We start from the raw sequence: 20,510 nt of genomic DNA on the forward strand, positions 1-20,510 counted from the left end.
GTGTCAGCCCCGCCGCCGCCCCCCGTGGGGCTGTGAGCGGCCCGCGGCGGGGGACGCGCGTGGGAGCGGCTGCAGCGCTGCGCGGGCCACCGCGCAGGGAGCGCCGCTGGGGCGGACTGAGCTCCGCGGCCTCTCGCCGGGGGCTCAGCGGGGCGTCACGGCTTTGGAAGGGGCGAGGAGGAAGATAAGTAGCTCGCCCAACTCTGCCGCACCCTAAGCCTTGTGGGTTTGCTTCGCCGTCGCAGGGAGTGTGTGAAGACGAGACCCCAAGTGCCGCCTCTCCCCGCCACCGACGGGCTTAGCAAGGGACGGCCCGGGCCCGGCCCCGCGCCCAGCGAAGTTGCATTCAGCCGCGGAGCGGTGCCACCCGCCTCACTTTGCCGGGGTTGTTTTCTTGACTTGGCTTTGGATAGAACGGACTTCGCTGTCTCCGCACCCTGAAAGTTGCCGGAGCGCTCCCCGCGGCGAGGAGGAGGGCGGCGCGCCCCGCGCCTCCCCGGGGCCGAGGCCGGTGGGCCCGGGCGGTGATGATGTGCGGCTGGGGGAAGCTCACCCTGTCCCTGGGGCTGCTGCTGGCGATGGCGGGCGCGGTGGCGCCGCAGCCGTGCCCGGCGCAGTGCTCCTGCTCGGGGAGCACCGTGGATTGTCACGGGCTGGCGCTACGCGGCGTCCCGAGGAACATCCCGCGCAACACCGAGAGGCTGTAAGTAACCCAGCCGGGGCGGCGGCGACCGCTCCTCAGCCTCCGGCTACCCAGCCGGGCTCCCGCCGGCTGGCGGACTGAGGTGGACCCCGGCGCCGGCCGGGTTTGGGGTCCCGACGCCCTTTGGGTGGGGGGGTTCTGTTCCCTACTCCTGCCGCTGGCCGTGCCCGCTTCACGGCGATGCGCGGAGACGCGGGAGAGGTGTGCGCTGCTGCCAGCCGCTGCCTTCCATCCCAGGAAGCCGCCGTGAGGAGCGCGGTTCCCTCCTCCGCGGGGAGCGGGGGCGGTGGGGCGGGCACCGCTGGGGCCCGGGAGGTGCCCCAAGGCAGTGGCGGAGCGGCCTCTCCGCCCGCCGGCGCCCATTTCCCGGCAAAGTTGGCTGTTACGGCTCGCCTTCCCCGAGGCAGAGCCGGGCCCGGCTCCGTGGGCGCGGGCGGTCAGGCCCCGGGCGCGCAGCGCTCCCTCCCGCACGGAGGGGCGGGCGGGGGCGCGCTGCCGCCGCTGCCCCGGCGTGACGCGGGAGCTCGCGGGGCTCGGCAACTGCCGGCGGGCGAGGGCGCGCCGGGGTGCGGTAGCCGCCTTCGCACTCGCAGGGCACTAAGTCGTGCCACAGCGGTGATCCCTCCCCTCCTGTCGCGCACTCTGCGGCTAGGGGTGTTTTCTCCATGTGGTCGGTTATTTATTATATCAGGCTGCCCTTCAGAGGTCTTAGGGAGTGGAAGAGGTGAGCGCATTATTTCTTGCTCTCTAATAAGTCATTTAAGTGTTGGCATATGAACGCACGTCTGGAGTGGTGGATTTCACTCAGGAAGAATATCAGGGACACGTTTCTCCTGAGACTTGTGTGGTTTCTTTGCAGTGGTGTTTTACCCACGTGGTATAAAACACTAAAAAAATACGTTTTTGTTTTCCTGACTACGTTGGGAATGAGCTGTAATTGTTAGAGTAGCTTCCATGTAATACCACTTCCTAATGGCTTACCTCAGGAATTGCCAAGTCTGGTTTTATTTGTAGTGATTGGAATTGGGAGAAGTTTATATCTTGAACCCAAAAGGTTATGAAAAACAGGCATATACTCCAGAGGAAAAAGTAGTTTAGAAGTATGACCAGAAATGCCAGGGCCTAAATGCAGGTTTCCATTGCTTCTGAACATGCTTCTCATTTTGCAGTCAGTATAGCTTCCTGTGCAGCAAGTGAAGAGATAAGTTTTGGTAAAATCATATTTTCTGTCATTTACTCCAACAGTGTTATGCTTGTTTGAAACCTAATGTTTGTTATAGGAAATTAAGCTCTATTCCACATTTTTAGCCATACTAGGAAATCTGAAAGTGGCTCAAAAATGCTTAAAACTGTCTTTATTTCAGTCAATTTGTAACAGTCAAATAAATACTGTAGCGCATATATATATAGTAGGTTTGGTGGTTTTCTAAATGCAGTTATAACCATGTTCTGAGAGTTTTGACTCTTCTATTGTTAAAGATTGTTGTTAAAGATAAATGTGAGCTTTATAATCGCAGGCAGAATTGACTTTTTAAAGAGTCTCTTGTTACAAAGTTTCAAACTACTGCTTACAAGATTCAAAACCTTGGTTCAGTTGCTTGGAAATCAGGAACTCACATGGTGTTAGTTGTAGGAATGGTTTGTTGTGTTCATTTGCGTCTCCTAACTTCTGAAAATGCTATGCCTGTGAAAACAAACAAAACAATTTAAGAGTAGCTTTTGAATGTTTTAATTTTGCTGCTTATAAATTATTCTTCTTAGGGATCTTAATGGAAATAACATCACAAGAATCACGAAGACCGACTTTGCTGGTCTAAGGCATCTTCGAGTTCTGTAAGTTTTCTCTTTCTATCATTGGTATCTTTTAAGACTGATGCTAGAGTTTGTAGTTACTTTTCAGTTCATTAGGTGGATGGATTATTACGTTTTAACTGTTGTGCTACTGGATCTGAACTTTAAACCCCTTTGCCATGTTTATACACTTATGAATAAGTTAGCAATTGCTTTAAATATAATTTGCATAAATTTTTTTAATATCTCCTTGAGGTTATCAGAACTTGAGGATTTAATTTCGTGTGTATTAAAAGTAAGAGCTGCTAAAAGTGGTTGGAGTTAATTCAGTTCAAGGTTCTGAAATTTACAGTTTACACTGAAAATGGGTGCTCTCAACCTGAACTATAGGGGTATTTATTAAGAAAAAAGTTATTCCTTTACTGAACATAAAGGCAAATCCCAGTTGGTGATTGTTTTTCTGCAGTTTCTGGACAAAATACAAACACTTTTATAGTGAATTTGAGAAATGCATTATTTGGTTAGTTTGTTTGGGTGGGTTTTTGTTTGTTTTAAACAATTTGTTTGAAGCATTCTGAAGGTTTTAAAATTTTGTAGGCTTTTCTTTTTTTCTGAGGACAAAATCTACTTATTTGATAAGGCTGGTTTAATTTGAGCAAGCAATCTTATAAAATCCTTTTCTCTTTCTCTCTGAAATAGAATATAACATTGTAGTAATTCTTAATTTTGTTACAAAACAGAACTGCTGTTATGGTTACAGTGTCTGTACAGTCTTTCACTGATGTTTCTCCCAACACCACGATTCAGTATTTTAGTTTTGTTATTCTCATGTAAGACTAGTATCCCCATCATACTGTTCGACTGGAGTCTGTAGCTTGCCGAAGAGCAGCAATGTGTGTGCAAGCGTATGTGTAGTTTTTTAACTTGGGACTTTTAAACTGAGTGAATGTCATATCAATTCCTGTTTCTTTTACCAAAGATTATTTTCCTTCTTTTGGGTATATGAGCCCATGTAAACTGTTGATGACAGGGGTCCGGAAGGTTAAAGTGAATGTTGCTCTAGGATAGCTGATGTATTGTTTTAATGAATATGTGGTTGCCTCTAAATGACCACTGTTAACACAACAACTTATCTCAGAGATATTAAAACTTATATATAAAAATTTCTATGTTTCAGTCAGCTCATGGAAAACAAGATTAGTACTATTGAGAGAGGAGCATTCCAGGATTTAAAAGAGCTGGAGAGGCTGTAAGTATTTTTAATTCTAAAAGTGTGAACTTTTTTTTTGGTCAAATTAGTTGTGTGTTAAGGTACTCAGGCTTCGGATTTTAAGTTTTTTTTTATAAACTTGGGACTTCTAGCCTTATTGAGACAGAAGAGAAATAAGAAATTCTCAAGCAGTATGTATGGGACTCGATTGGGAGGGGAGCATTCATGAACAGTCCAGATTTGAAGTGTAAACTGCAGTTGTCCTGTAAGAAATAGTTTGAATACAATCAGATGTTGAATGCACAAGGACTTTTTAAAACATAAGTAGACCAAAAAAGCCTGTTCTGACATACCGTGTTAGGTGCTAGTCTTGGAGATGTTAGATGTTTCATACAATGTCTTATTGGACGTAACTACTGGTTATAAAATGTTGTTATGTAGTATGAAAGCAGTAATTGAATTCTACTCCAGTTTTTACATGATTAAAGCTTTTACAAAGGCTTAGAAAAATTTAGCTTTCAAAAATTATTTGAATTTGGATTTAAAAAAAAAAAGATTGAGTACTGCGGGGAGAGAAGATGGAGCAGAGATGAGGGGATCTTGTGTGGTGAAGCTGAAGTACAAACACCTGCTTGGTTGCAGTGAGACCTAGAAAATGAGTAGTTCCCAAACTAGCTTAGCTTTTTATAATAGCTGCTTAATTTTCAGTATGTGCCTTCTTATTTTGTTGCACTTCAAATGCAAATGTTTTTTAAAATGTATTGTACAACTTGGGACATTTGACTTGTTAAAGGCAAGATGCTGATTTTTGGACGTAGTTTCAGTTTGGAGTCAGGACAGTCCAAGAATGTCACTGTATTAATATATGTTTGTGTAGAACTTCAGAGTGGTGCCTTTGTTATTAGGCATCTTAGTTGCTGCATTTTCATTATATCACCTTTTTTTTTAAGAATGCCTCTGAGGTCTTGTTTAGTTTTTCATATCCTGCTGCTTTAATTTTATAAAAGTATTTCTACTTTAATCCATTGAAAGCAGCACTGGCCTGAACATGGTTTGTCTTATTAAAGTTGCTTTGTATCCACAACCGCTGTGTGTTTAAAACAAAAACCCCCACAAACCATTATGGTTTCGTTGGTCATTTTGACAGTTGTTCAAGAGACTTAGTAACCACCAGTGTAATTATGATATTTCTTTAATAGTTGAAATATTATGTATTTGAGATAATTACCTCATTTTTTCAAATAAACCAAAGTAACGTTTTGACCTAAAAATGGAAGTGTTATTATATAGTACAACTTTTTTTAATAAATTTTAATGAGATCGATTGCTCTTCAAAAAAAACCTGACTATGCATTTCTAAGTTGTATTAAAACACTTAATGCAATGCTTTTTACAAAGTGTTTTAAACTTTGTACAAAGCATAGGGATTTAGTACAGCTTCTCCTGCTGAGGTATATATTGGAATATTATATACACATACCTAAATTGGGTTTATAAGGTCCAGATAAAAAAATTAAACAACAGTTTAGTTCATATTGCAAAAGTAAGTACACATACATGAAACATTAATAAACATTAAAAGACCCATGCTTTCACTGTGAATCTGGTTTGACACTGAGATACCAAATGCTTGCAAAGTCTTAAAACAGTTTATAGTCAGCCTTATTTCTTGATTATATCGAAGTAAGATCTTGCTATCTGATTTATTAACAAATTTCAAAAAACTTTTAAACTTGTCATAATTTCAAGGCACTTACTGGTAATATTTTTGAAGTACAGAATTGTAATACTAGAGAAAAATGAACTTCAGTAGTAAAACTTATTTGTCTGATGTGCTTGTATTTTGCCATTACATTTTCTAGTTTTTTCTTTGTTTTTTCCGTGATAACTGGACAGTAGTAGATATTTTCCATTTACATAAGACACTAGTTCTGAAGAGAAATTATGGCTACTTTTGTGAGTTATTTTTCTTCACTATTCAGCAGGCAAACTGTGACATTTGAAAATTTAGTTATTTAGACCTATGAAGTCAGATTGTGTTTTGTCTTCAGAATTATTTTGTATCTGCTCCAACACTTGTCAGTTTCTTTAATTTGCTGGAATTCAGTCAGTGTTAGGTGTGTGGGTGACTTGTAATTTGAATATATATGCAGGATGTCTTTAAACCGCCCCAGCTGTTGGCTAAGAGCAAATATTTCATATTTGTGAGGAAAAGCTGAGAAAATTCTTCTTGTTTACAACTGCCAAGTCCATCTGATGAAGGCGCATTGTTATCTGACAGCCAATTCATCTCCTTGGGATTCTGAAATCCAAAATGATTTCTCAGGAAACCTGTGGGCACTTCCTTCAAGTATTTTCTTTTATACATTAAATAGCAAGCACTTTAAAGCTTTTTATTTTTTTTCAGTGTGTAAGTGTAGGGTGTCACGTTTTCACTCTAAATGGAAAGTGCCAAGCTGCTGTCAAAGAATACCTGACACAGACCTTTTAGTATGCCAGAAGAAGGTATAAGAGAACCTTACTACAATTTAAATGAACTCAGTTTGGTTTATCAGATTGTTTACATTTAATATTTCTTATGTTGAAATATCCTGTGCTAGTGTACAAGCTGAATTTTAAAATAGATTTCCTGTACTTCAGTACTTTCTTTAATGTGAACAACAGACTTTCACTGTAGTGGCCTTTTGGGGAAAAAAATAACCATCTCTCTAACTGAAGTGGTGGATTTTTTTGTTTTTTTTTGTGTTTTTTCCCTTTTAACTGGAATTTCAGTTAAAAATTTTTTTTTAGACCAATTACTCTGATTTCTAAGGAACTGTTTGGTTCATCAGTGAGTTACTTGTGCACACTTCTTTTTAGAACTTGGAATCCGAAATGCTGAATATCCTCAGCTCTCTCTAATGAAAGGGAAGACTTGAAGCACTTTGCAAAATTATTCTCAGAGAGAAGAAACTCTCAACCTTCTCTTCAGAAGAGAGGAACTGCTTAGGATATGATTTGATTAAATCTGTATATGTACCTCTCTCAGATGGTTTCTCCTGTAGTTTACCGAAACAGTAACAAATCTCTAGTACACAAGGTAGATGTGGTAGTATGTACACAAAGCTATTTAGACCTAATATGCTTCACAATGGGAATTTGTGTCACACCAGAGTAATTGTAGAAGTGCAGTGGAACTGAAAGCTACAATAAATGCTGCTGTAACAACTGATTCTTACTACAGCAGCCCTGCGTTAAAGTAAAAATGTTCAGTTTGCAATTAATGATTGTATAGGTATGCCTGCTACATAAGAACTGGGAGGGAAAATGAGATGGAAATTAGCAACTTAGTAAGTTATAGGTCTGTGGGAACTTAGTAGCTGGAGAAACCCTGGCAAAGGTGATTTTGCTGTAAGTCTTTTAGTTGGATACTTCTGTGAGAAGTCTTCAAATAAATGGGTATACACTGCATTGTTTACTTAGTCCCCATCTCCAGCAGTGTTGAAGCACTTTAAGGGCTGAAATCTTAAGTCTCCAGTCCAAGCCGGTTCGGTGCAATACTGCCTGAACCAGTGAGTCTGCCACGAATATGGCTTTCTCTGCCTGTATCTTGAATGGAAGAATCACATGGTCTGTTGTGTTGTATAGATGCTCTGTCTGCTGAAATAACCAACCCTCTTTGATAGAAAAATGGGCTGTAGGTGTTGAAGTTCAGTTGGGACAGCTTATACCTTTGAATACATCCCAAAGCAGTACCAAAAACTCTTGGATTAATTATGGTCTTGTCTGTCCTGTATTTAACATCTGCAAGAGTTTCTATGTTAACTAGTTACTTATATGAGCCCATGTACCTGAGCAGGGCCTCTAAAGAGCATGTGGATGTTCAGTACATGACAGTTCCCATAAGGAAGGGATTGGGGTATGACCTGTTATGTTGCGTGAGCCTCTGACATAGGCCACAGTGATGTATCGGTGGGTATGTGTGTGTATATGTTTATATATATATATATATATATATATATATGCTTCATGGCAGGGAAACAGAAAGGATCTAGGTATGGAGGATTTTGACAACATTTATGGATTTCCAGAGACCTCTGCTTATTATGGGGGACAAAACCTTTTGAAACGATTCCTTATGAGAATGTGGAATTAAACACTTGTTTCTTCTTTCTTCATAAAACTGTCGTCTTGGGTGTGATGTTTATAATAGTTTGAAATAGTCTCTTAAGAAGGCAAGATAAAGATAAACTGTACATCTCCACTTTCTGAAAACTATTAGACACAACTTTAAAAATTATTTTTAATAAATGTAGGCCATTGTTATCCCCAAGGCCACCTCCTTCTGCAGTGTTGCCGATACTGCTCAAAATATCCCAGTGTTTTTACAAGTTATTGCCATCTGGAGGGAAGTATAAAACTTGGTTGAAGACAGCTGCTATAGACTGAACCACTTCTATTATAAGCTACTTAAATCTAAAATTTCTGTACAGTTCTTTGTACTCCAAAAAGCAGTGTAGTCAGATTTTGAGGGCTAACTGTACTCTTGTTTAAAGAGAAGAGCAGTTACCTTTTCATTTAGAAAAAAATTTTTTTTGGCTGACAGGAATGTTTTTATCATAATCTTTCCTAATATTTTTTTAGGTCTAGTAGTTGGGATTCCAACTGTTATCATTCTAAAACTATGCTAAACATGGAAAAATGTCAGGATAGGAAGAGTTTACAGCAATTGTTTGAAAACTACCCACATTTTGTTTTTTCTGTATTTGTGAATAATCCATTGAGGCAGTGGTATGCCCCTAAAATGCTAATTTGGAGTCTGATTCTGCAGACATTTACCATGTGAATAACTTGGTTTGCATGAGTAGTCCTACCAGTTACTCCTGTGAGAAAGGTTGCTTGTGTGGCCTAAAAAGTTTCCAGGCTAAGACCCTACACTTTTGATACTTGACTAGCAAAATTTATTTCTAAAATGTCAATTTATGATCTTAATAGTTCTAAAGTGTTACCTGTGTAGACTTAAAGCCAAACTAAAAAGAAACAAAACCAACCCCGAAACAAAACAAAACAAAAAGGCCACCAACTCCCATGAAATGTATTTCTGCTGTGGTGTGTAGATAAAACATTACTCTCACAGACACAACTGCAAGCTCTGAGTTAGTATCTAAGCAAAATCTCCCTTCCCGCCCGTACCTCCCCAAAAACCAGCTCCCCTGAGCTGCATGGTGTGAATAAGTTGAAATCAGGAGGTCAAGAAAAGAATGCTGTAAGGTTGAACATCAAGTTGGTACATGAAATAGCTTTTAAACCGAAATTATTGATGTTGTATTTTCATGTTTCTTACAATGCATTACTGAATGATGTGGCAAGAAATATTTCAAGAATTAAATGTTTTGTTACCGTTCATTCTTTTTTCTAAATTTTTACAGTACAATTCTAAATTTTCAAACTGAGGAATTGTCTGTACTTGCTATTTATTTGGGCTCCATATCCACAAATACATTCAAACAAGTTAATAAAAGTTAACATGAAGGGAGAATTTACTTAGGTGTGTACTTATGAGTGTTTGAGTAGTACTGAAAGTCATTATGGTTTTGTTCATGCTACATATGAACAATTTGAAATTTACAGATGTGTCACAGCACAGAAAGAAAAGTATATTTCAACTAAATTGTTTCAAGGAAAAGTTCTTTCTACTTAGAAAACAAACTACTTCAATTTCTGGATATAAATTTGTATGTGAAACTGCTGTGCCTGCAGTTTCTGCAGCAAGGGCTTAATTATAACCTCAATAAATAGGAGTCGATCTTGTTAAAAATATTAAATAGGATTCAATAAAATAAAGTGAGTTTTAGCTGTATTTCACATATTACAGGGTTAGAGTTATCCATTTGAGCTCTAACCTCATCAGATAAATGTAGTAAACTATTATGCTGCATTAGTAGGTTTTGAAATGATAAAATCTAAACTGACTTAGGAGTTACCATGATCTCTGAATGTATGGTGTTTTATGGAGCATCTCATCTTGCAAAGTCATGCATAGCAGGATGGACTAAGAAATGAAACAGTCCATCTGGGATAAAAACAAATACAGTTTATCTTAGGCAATAGTGTCCATCAGGCCTGGGCATTTATTGAGGGAATTAACAGCTGCTTCAAAATAGACTATGAACTGGTACTGCTCTTTCTGCCTAGTCTAGAAAAGAGCTGCACTATATCATGTGTATCTCCTTTCTTAGGGTGCAGACTTACTGTATCACTGATGGATAAAACATACTGTTCAGAGATTAAAATAAACCTATATGCTAACTTTTTATTATGTATTGATATGTGGCATGAGACTGCAGTTTTATTCCAATTACTTGACTAGCTCAATTGACAAAATGTAAATTCCAACTAGGAAAATACTAACTTCTAAAAGAGGAATAGCAGGATTTTCATGATTCTTTAAATGTGAACTGTATCAATAAATTAATCCCAGAATAATTAGTTTGGGCTGAACTTTGTCTTTCTGGGTTTTGAATCTCTCCTAGTATATAGTCATTTCAGTTACAGAAGAGAAGTGTAAGAAACAGTAGATTTTACTTCTGTGAAGCTATATGATCAAAATTTGAGGGCAGGGACTTCTGGAAAAAATGTCAAATGTCTTCTGTTTTTATGCTGCAGTTTTGCAGTTTTAGCTGAAGCAAAATTTGATTTTTTTTTTTCCTGGTTTACAGACTCTTAGGTGTGAAGTGTAAAGGTTATTGTGGAATCTTAGGACCCCTGATGAAAAATGCCATGTTAGCAGTGGAGTCACCACTACTATTCCAGGAATAAGTTATATCACTATCATAGTTAAAAACACAACCAATAAATGAACAGTATTTCATCTTGTGCTTGACTGTATGTAGTGTCAATGAAATCAGTTTTTTGGTCGTAAGATCTTGTGTTATAAAGTACAGAAGTTGTACTGAGCTCTTAGAATGAGTTCTTAGCTCTTTAGCTGGAAATTATTCTCCAGTTTCTTTTCTCACTGAGTATTGGTCTTTATCTTGGTGTGGAAGTTCCTTACTGAATCTGAGAACTAATTTTTTTAGGTTGGGGTACATTCTGAACAGTTTTGTCTGCTGCAGACAGGAAAGTCTAATTCAGACTGCCTACAGCTCAGGGGGTTATGCATGTGCTTGTTTTTTAAGACTGCTCGATGTTATGACTTCCTCCCCCCATAGCATTGATACTTAATTATCTGTCTGGCATCAGGCTGAATACATGAGCATTTGAAGAGTTAATGCCTTCATGCATGTGTGTGATAGGTAGTAGAAGAATAATGAGTTCAGGTAACAAATACCTGTTTTTGAACAGCCCTGAAGGGGTGAACAGTTATTCCTTGTTAATCATGGATGTGAAAAATCCTTCTCTTAGCTAATCCTACATAGTTAAGGGCAAAGCATAGCACATTCCTCATCTTGGAACAAGCAGGAGACTATGAAGCCTGCAGTGCTAATCACTTACCAAGGGAATGTGGGACTATTTTACGTGAATTGTACTGGGGCACCTGTATTTATAGTTAAAAAAAATAAAAAATACTACAGTAATTATTCTGTATTAGCAGACTTTTGTCAAAGCAGCTTCAAATATCTTCTCTAAAAATGTCTGTTAAATCAGAAATACACAAAGGCCATCTTTGAAGACAGAATTTAAAAAGATGCAATATTCTAATGAAATTTAAAAAAAAAAATCAGATGATAGCTACATTTTGATGACAGAATACTACAAAATGTTTGATAAAACTATAAGTCCAAGAGCAATTTTCTTCTAAAAGCCTTTTCAGTGCCTGCTATTATTTTTAGTATTTTTTATTCATTTGACTGTCTTTTCTCATGGGACTCCTTTTATAGGTCTAGAAGTCAAATTGCAGTGAGAAGTCCTGTTTGCTCTTTGTAGACCTTTTTACGAATTCCAGGGCAGGAAGGCTGTTTATTTTTCCCACATCTGTTTTGTGCTCATCCTTTGTGACATTGTTTGCTGGATGCTCTTGTTTCTTGCTTCCTCTGAAATGGGTAATTTGCACTCTTGCAAAATGGTGAAACCAAGTCTGAATCTGCAGAACTATACCAATGTTTTTGTTTCAAATGGTGTTTTGTGTTTATAAGCTATTTTAAATTGATTCTACAGAGCACTGATATTAAACTCAATGCTATAAATTTTAGTTTTAGTCTGTAAAAATCATATTTATTTGTTGCAGAGACAGTTCAATTTTTTTTTAAAACTGATTAATATTAGATGGCCACAGGTGAAAATTGAGTTGTCATCATTTTAATATAGAATATGTGAAAGAACATCAAAGATGCTCCTTATTTTAGTAGCAGAAACCACACTTCTATCTGGAATTTTACAGTTAAACTCCAAAAATGTATGAAGAATCTGGCTGCAGCTTCAGTGACTCATAGTGTTATATTACCTCATTTACTATGAGGAGTCTGGTTGAAACTTCATCGGATGAAATGTTTTATTCTCCTTCATAATATGTAGTGCATTGTGCTGGCTTGTCTTTAATAATAGCCTAGACCGATAATCAAAAACAATGTGGCAAAGTCCCCTTAATTTTTTTAAGGAACACCAGCCTTTCTGACTTTGTTTTGGCAGGACATCTGTACAGGTGTGATAGAAAAATACTTGAGTGAAAACTTACTGCGGTAGCTCAGTGCCAGAAAGACAGTTACAAGCCTATCAGGACTATCCCCAGGCCTTTCTCGTGTTTCTAAAGAATCTGTTCAAACTCTAGTTAAATTCCATATAATAGAGTGACTTCCCCTTCCATCTTTCTTTGCCTTTTTTTTTTCCTGTTTTTTTTTTTTTTTGGCTTGGAAGTGATCCCAGGTGTTGTCAAAGATCATCTTTGTTTCATCTGATACTTGAACCTATATTAGTCCATGGAGGTTTTATAACTTCTGTTTCCTTATTTGTGGTATACTTTATAGAATAAAATCCAATAAATTAGCCTCATGAGATTGTGGAGGTTTGAAGAAGTCTCTGAAGATTGTCCAGTCCCACGCCACAGATTAATACAAGGTCAATCAGAGCAGGTGGCTGAGGGCTGTTTTCAGTTGAATTTTGAACGTCTCCCAATGATGGATAATCTACAGCCTTTCTGGGCAACCTATTCCAGTGTTTGACTACTCTTGCAGTCAAACAATTTTCTTAGGTCTAAGTGCAATTTTCCTGTACTTTGATTTGTGCCCATTGCCTCTTGTTCTTTCCCTGTGCACCTCTGAGAAGAGTCTGGCTCAGTCTTCCTTGCTTGGCAAGGAAGTGCATCACACAATACACATAAAGTATTTATACACATTGATATATCTCTCTGAGCCTTCTCCTCAGGCTAAAGAGTCCCAACTCTCTCAACTTCTCCCAGTGTGCTTCAGTCTGCCTCCTTACTAATCTTAGTGGTCCTTCCCTGGACTTGCTCCAGTACATCCATGTCTCTCTTGTAGTGGGGAGGCCAGCACTGGGCGCATCTCTCCAGGTGTCTCCCTAGTGCTTATTGTAGGGAAAGACTACCTGCCTTGACCTGCTGGCAACACTCTTACTATTACAGCCCAGGATGCTGTTGGCCTTTAGTGCATGGGCACATTGTTGGCTCCAGTTCTATCTTATTCACCTGAACCCCAGGCCTTTCTCTGTAAAGCTGATTTCCAGCTGGTGGTTCTCCAGTGTGTGCTGGTGTATGGTGTTAGTCCTCTCCAAGTGCAGAGCTTTGCATTGCTCTTTTCTTGATCTTCGCAAGTTTCCTTTTAGAACAGTTCTCCAGCCTGAGTCTCTCTGACAGACAGTGCACACACCTTGTGTATCAGTCATTCTTTCCAGTTCTGCATCATCTGCAAACATGCTGAGGGTGCATGGTGTCCCATCTTCCAGATTGTTGATGAAATTTTGAACAGTACTGGCTCCAGTACTGACCCCTGGGGTACATCACTAATGACTGTTCTCCAGATGGACTTTGGGCCCCTGATCACAGCCCTTTGAACTTGGCACTTCAGCTAATTTTCAGTCCACCTCACCATCAGCTTTTGTAGCCTGTACTTTATCAGTTTGTCTATGAGTACAACCATTATGAATGGCAATGTCAGAAGCTTTACTGAAGTCAAGATGAACAACATCCTCTGCCTTCCCCTCATCTGCCAAGTTTTTTATGCATTGTAGGAGGCTATCAGGTTGGTCAGGCATAATTTTCCCTGTTGTAAATCCATGCTGACTACCCCCAGTCATCATCTTGTTCTTACTGTGTCTAGAATAGAAATAGCTTCTCTTTCACTCTGTCACATTCCCAAGCATTGAAGTGGGGCTTCCCAGCCTGTAGTTTCCTGGCTTTTACTTTGTTTTTCAGGCTTTTTAGTGCCGTAGGTAGAATTAAGAAGAGTAGTGACCAACTATTTATAGAAATATCCTTTCTGTTGAAACAGTAAGGAATACAGAAGCTTCCAGAAAACAAAAGTCTTAGTTTCTTTCTTCTTAGTAAAAACACTCTTTAAAGGCAAAGTGAGTATAGACCCCTTACAGTGCAAAACACTGTTCTGCATAATGTAGGGAGAATTGATTGTGGTAATTTTGGACTTGACATCAAACTCATGGGAGAAGAAAATGAAGAACAGAAAATATGTTAGGGTTTAAGTAGTGTACACTAGTACTGTGTAGTACTGTAGTACCACAAATAAGAAACTGAGTTTGCAGTAGTATCCTGATTCTGTTCAGAATTTTATTTTTTTTAGCTGAAACAAATATCTAATAGATACTTGAAATTAAATGGAGACTAAGTTAGATATCTTTTGTTGCTAGTCACTGTTTAGCCTGGAAAGTGGAGCTGTGCTTAAGTGGTTTTTGACCTGGGGAAAACTTTCTTGGCCATCCAAATGCTGTAAGATTGGTCCTGAACTTCTCAGATTCCAGTTTTTATTCATGTGGTTGGTAAACTTGATATTGTTAGGCTTAATGAGATTATGAATAGTTTGACTAGAGACACAAGATCTTTGCAGAGAATTCTTAATGGAAAACCTGGCACAGTCTTTTGCTTAGCTCTTAGTTCTTGGGCCTTTCTCTCACTTGATGACATGTTCATTCAAGTCACATTCATCGACAGCAGTTGCCAGATGTGTTGAAGTTCAGCATATTGTGGCTTTGGATATGGATACACGAATGTTTTCTGCCTCTAGCAGATACAGCAACATTTTTTTGTAGAAAAGTAGTAAGACTTGCCTTCCTTTCAGATATAAGTCTAAGTCAAGCTCTCTATAAAATCCTCTGATGAGGCAATAGGAGTCACATATTCTGAACTCTATTATTCTGACCCTATCAGAGTCAGACTTTTAGGACTTCATGGTTAAATAAACCCATGGAGATGATTTGGGTGCTGTGCACTAGCTTTCTGTTTTAAGGTTCTTGGATTATTTTGTAGGTTGATTCTGTATTTCCTGAGCTCATAACTAATGTTAGACATTTCCAGAGGATGCATATCCCTGTAACATCTTGGAACTACTTAGGGAGCCCGATGGGCTCAGTCCTTGTGAGTAGAAAGTACTGCTGCATGAACACACAGAGGTTTGATTTCTGACAAGTATTGAAATTTTTAAAAATTGAACTGTAATGAAAAAAGGCTTTTGTGCTTTTAAACTTCATGTATATTTTGCAAATGAGCTTCAGTGAAATGTTATGTGGTATTTTCAAATGGGTGTGACAGTAATGTCTTCTGCTGACAAACAGAAGGTGTGGATGTGCTCCTTTCTAGAGTACAATTTCTAAGCTGTACAGTGCTGTGTGCTACTATATGCAGATAGTGTATTTACTTCTCTTGGTTAACTTTGAAAGAGGAATGAAAAATAATGACTTATGCTATCAATAAGTTTGTGTGAGTTGGAAGCCTTCTATCCTTCCTGAAGCAATGGTGGTAGAAGAAAATGCATCTGTGCTTCATATTTAGAGTTTTGGAAGGCTGTCATTCTCTATGCACCCAATGGGATAGGCTGTTTCTAATTAAAGAGTACAGCTGATTTATAACTTACTTGGAACAACTCTTAACTTCAATCAGTTTTCAAGTTATCTTTGAGTGCTTCTCTTTTTTGAGAGGGCCTATGGGTAGAAGTACCTCTACTTGAATTAAAAGCTACTGGAAAATTACTTATGTGGGACAAAATAGCAGCCTTCCAGTACCCGTGAGGTGGTTATGAGAAAGCTCGAGCTGGATTCATTGCTGTGGTGAGTCAACAAGTATAAATTGAAATGGGAAGTATGGCTGCATACTTGGGAGGTATGGGCACAACTGGAAAGTATGGGCTGCAAATGGGAAGTAAGGGCACAACTTCTTCACCATGAGCACAGTGAAGCACTGGAACAGCTCACTCGCCCACAGAGGCTCTATAGTCTCCTACAGCTTCTGCGGTTGTATGTAGTTGATACCACGGGATCCAGAAACAAGTTACAGTGAAGGCTGTAACAAGTCTGTGAAACAAATAGAGACCTGCTTGTGAACTATAGCAGTTGCAGATGATAACATTGTACAAAGTATAATTAAGATTTTTTTTTCTCCCTTCTGCCCTCATGCGTGATTGCAACTGGATCATAGTTATTGTGGTATGAAAACTTGAGAGAGATATCAGAACAGATTTGTGGCATGGCCAGACCTCAGTGGGTTAGATACGTTGTTATTGCGACCATAATGTGCTCTCCCTGCAGTGTACCTCTCTCTTTCATCCTCTATATATCCTCTGGCTGCATGCAGAAGATAAGTAAGATTAAGATATGTACCAATTTCAGCTAAGTTAGTCTGTTCTCTTGAACCAGTAGTTCAAATCAAGCCCCTTTTCTTTGCTTACCTTACTGTTGCTTCCTTCACAATGTAACATACTGTTTGTCTGTACTTACTTCTTATCTGCCTGTTGGTATTGAGCTTCCTTTAAAGGGTATTTTCTCCCCCTCACTTGTCAAAGATTTTCATTCTTTGTCTTTAAATTGACCCTTCTGTATACTTCTTCCATCTTTTCACTTTGAAGATGCTTTTCCAGTCTTTATTGTGTTTAGAAGACTGAACTCTGGGAGCTTTAAGCTGAGGTATGTGAAATACTTTGTGTACTCTAGATAGTATGTGGACTTTGCTTAAATTAGTCATGAAGAACTCAAAAATTTACCTGTGTAAGGGTGTCAGTTTGCCCAATCTCTTTCTTCCTAAAGAGGCCTTCAGCAACAGAAGGAAAAAATGATATATACTTTAGTTGCAGCTATGCTTCAGGGTTTTTTTTTTAATTGAAAGAATTATATGATATTGGACCCTCATCCATTTATTTTTGGACACTACAAAGGGACTTCACAGTCCAAGTTATCGCAATATTAGAAGAGATTCTCCAGTATGCTTTCTGTTGCTCACACCACTAACACTTTCTCTCTTCTGAGCTCTTTGCCTCTGCCTGAAAAACACAAATATTTATAGGTCATTTGGAAAACTGAATAGTAGCAGTGTGGAATATCTCTTTGCTGTTTCTTCAATGCTTCACCTTGAACTTCATGCCAGTTCTGGGAGACCAGTTCAATTCATGAAACTGAAATTTCTCTTCTTGCATTGCTCCAGGGGAAACTGCCTGCTAGGTAACTGTGGCAAGGCGTCTGCCAACACACATTGAAATAAAATGTGGTGGAGTGTTTCTGCTTGTTTTTACTCTGCAGTGGCTGTAGTTCTTTACAATCTCCTGTCTTGGATTCTGTGATCTATCTGTGCTTACCTCGAGTTCCAGCTCCAGGGAGAAAGAGGATCATGTCTTTCTCAGTCACTCTTGTTCCACTGCGTTTGTGTGTTCTGGATAGGTGTTGTTATTTCAGATAAAATTAAGCATGAGGTCACCTGAAAAAGTTGAACTGGTGGGGAACCATGTATGTTAGTGAACCATTTTAAAACAGTAATGTATTTTCTGGACTCCTTGTGTGACTCTGTCCAAGGATTGGAAACTCTTCATAGTGACTGTTGAATGGGAAGCTGTTGAGTCCTGTGGTATTAGGCTCTGTATTTCAGATTTGCTCTGCATCCTTTTTCCCATTCACATACATGTAGTTTCATAGCATTTTTTTAGACAGAACTATCTACTGTAGTCCTGAAAAATTTATTTCAGTGAAGTTCATAAAATCTCCTTATAGGAAACTTAAAACATCAAATTGACCCCTTTAAAAGCATCTGCTGTAACTTATTAGATGTAAAGAATAGCTGAAGCCTCTTTCTGAAGTATGGAAAAGGACATATTTCCTGTTATTGCCTTCATGAAAATTAGTACTGTTTTATGTTCTTAATCACAGGCAATAAATAAAGAATGATCAAATATTTGGTAGAGAAAGCTTAGTTCTAAAAGAAAATTTAGTGCGAGGGATGAAATTATTCCAAGTAAAAGCTACAAAATATAGGATTCATAAAAGATCAGTAGTTTAACATGTGTATTCCCTTAATTCACTTAGTGTTCAAAGAAAAAGTATTTTAATTTTGTAAAAGGCAAAGTAAAAATGTGTGTTGAAACACTACTTCAAAGTGCCAAGCTCACTTGGTAGAAACTGTTGAGACGTGAGGATAGTGCTGTTTATTGCTAATTTAATGGAACTTGATTTATTGTCCAGAACTTACATTTGAAAGTCTGCGCAGCAGCACACGCATCAGTATGTTAATGGTATACTCAGTTGTGTGGGCCACATGAACTGCAGGTAGTACCAGAAACTCCTGATCTAAGGTATTAACTCTTTTTATATTAGAGCAAGTATTTTGCCTGTAAAGTATCTTTTGGAGTGATGCTGTGTGTTCCTGTAAGACTCTTGTAGCATTTAGTGAAAGGCAGCTTGCCTGATGAACTTGATCGTTGTACTATAGTGCCTTTTTTGTATTACACAGAACTTCTACAAAATAACAGATATTGAGTAAATTTATTGCCCTTTCAGTTGCAGCTCACTATTTTTGTCTAGCATCCAAACTTGATAGAGTTCTTAAGAAATACCAACAGACGTTTTTGTCCTGAACAGCTATTTGGAGACTAACTTACCAAATTTTTACCCTGCATGTTTTTCCATGTAATTTTGGATCTGTAATCATGTATTTAGAGGTTTAAGTCTCTATTTTGCTAAAAGAAGCAGTGAATTAATTTTATTTTTCTTTTTATTTAATTTGTTCAGGTTCAGTGTTTCTTAATTTCGTTTTCACAATATGTTCGGATCACAAATGTAACTGTTACTTTGACAGAACTTTCTTTTTCAGTTTTGTGGTCTTAGTATATACATTCATGTACAAGTATACTAAAGGTCAGAAAATTTCTATTTTTAGATGACCTCATTTTAAAAATGCAATAGATCCACAAGCACTAAAATATATCACTTTTTTGCTTTTATGTAGGTAAGGTTTTCTTCTTAAGTAGTGTTCAAATCAGAAGTCTTCCACTAGCCATTAACTTATTTATAGCTCTATCTTTCTTTTATATGGAAAATTTTCTTTTGACTGATTTGGAAATGTGACTTGCAAGATCACAGTTGAATTTTTTTTTTCCTACTTACTTAACTGCATTATCACTCATCTCTCTTATCCCAGTAGTGTAGTCCTTCCTTTTCAATTTTTTTCACTCTAAATTTTCTTTTAATCTTTACATGCATGATTTAGATTTCTTCTGCTTAAAGAAATCAGGATTTCTGATGCTTGACTAACAAGAAGGAACCTGACATTAAGACTGGAGAGTTATGGATATCTAGAACTCAAAAAGCTGACTGTTTGCTAATGGTTTGATATGTGTGAACACATCTGTGTGTACATAAAAATATTTCTAAGATTATTTTACTCTCATCAGTAGTCACATTGAGCTTTAAGGGAGCAATAACTAAGTTAACTAAACCATGAAGCTATGTAAAATTGTTTTTTTTGAATGTCTGTGTGTATCTATATGGGAAGTCATGAAAAAAAACTTTAAACTGGAAAGACCTTTATATGGAACAATGTTTACGCAAAATGAGTCCTCAGAGGCTACATAGATTTAATTATTTAAATTCAGCCCTAAGACTAACAAACAGGAAACTCTGAACCTGTATGAAATTCTAAAACCTAATTTTGCAAAACTGCTGCCCAATATATTTTTTCACCTTGTGGAATGTCTTGGTAGGAGTCTATTGATGTATGTAGTGTAACCACTGGATAATATATATCTCTCTATATATAGATATCTATTTATATCTATCTATCTATATATATCTATATCTCAGATAATCCCATGCAGTCTGGTGTCTAGGAATGCCCTGAATTATTGTATTGACAAGCATCGTGCATTGCAAACTGTGCCTTGTGATAAGGTTTATGGAACAAAAGAGCTTTTTCCAGTAGGTTGCTTTGCTTGAATGGCAGGTAGCATGTGTGGAGCATTTCTTGAAAACAACCAAAAACCTATTTTGAGCTTGACTTCTTGACTGGTATGACTGTAAGCTCCAGGGCTGTCACTGACACACACCAGAGATAATAATCTGCATTGTATGTTGAAAAAAGAGATCATGAAGAGAAAATATCTTTGTCTTGGCCAGTGGTTGTTCTGTTGTCTATGGCTATAATACAGTGGGCTTTGATCTTGTCACCTCAGTTTAAGCAGCTGTGACCCTGGTCAGCATGCTCAGTTAGAAACTTAACAGACAAATGGGTACCTTCCAGATTTCAGTTGCAGTTTTTCATTTGTACATTGTCTTAGTTACAACTAATCATGTTATATTTAACTTCCTCAAAATTCCTACATTTACAGATATAGAGAAAAAAACTGCATTAAAAAACCCTCCAAAGCCCCCGCAAAACACCCCCCCAAAACC

General features: G+C 38.5%; 1 protein-coding gene across 11 annotated transcripts in view; it reads left to right on the forward strand.

Moving 5' to 3' along the window:
* Positions 1-253: 253 nt before the first annotated feature.
* Positions 254-20,510, forward strand: part of SLIT2 (slit guidance ligand 2) — a 268,106-nt gene continuing 247,849 nt past the window's right edge. For 10 of the 11 annotated variants that reach the window (XM_027686452.1, XM_027686443.1, XM_027686454.1 and 7 more), the window contains exons 1-3: positions 513-703; positions 2,465-2,536; positions 3,672-3,743. In XM_027686452.1, the coding sequence (XP_027542253.1) occupies positions 528-703; positions 2,465-2,536; positions 3,672-3,743 (320 nt within the window). In that variant the 5' untranslated portion in view covers positions 513-527. Of the gene's footprint in view, positions 704-2,464; positions 2,537-3,671; positions 3,744-20,510 lie in introns of all 11 variants that reach the window. The other variant, XM_027686448.1, reaches the window with a different exon arrangement.

Source organism: Neopelma chrysocephalum, unplaced genomic scaffold (genome assembly GCF_003984885.1).
Source record: "Neopelma chrysocephalum unplaced genomic scaffold, ASM398488v2 Primary Assembly neopelma1_71, whole genome shotgun sequence".
Classification (NCBI taxonomy): Eukaryota; Metazoa; Chordata; class Aves; order Passeriformes; family Pipridae; genus Neopelma; species Neopelma chrysocephalum.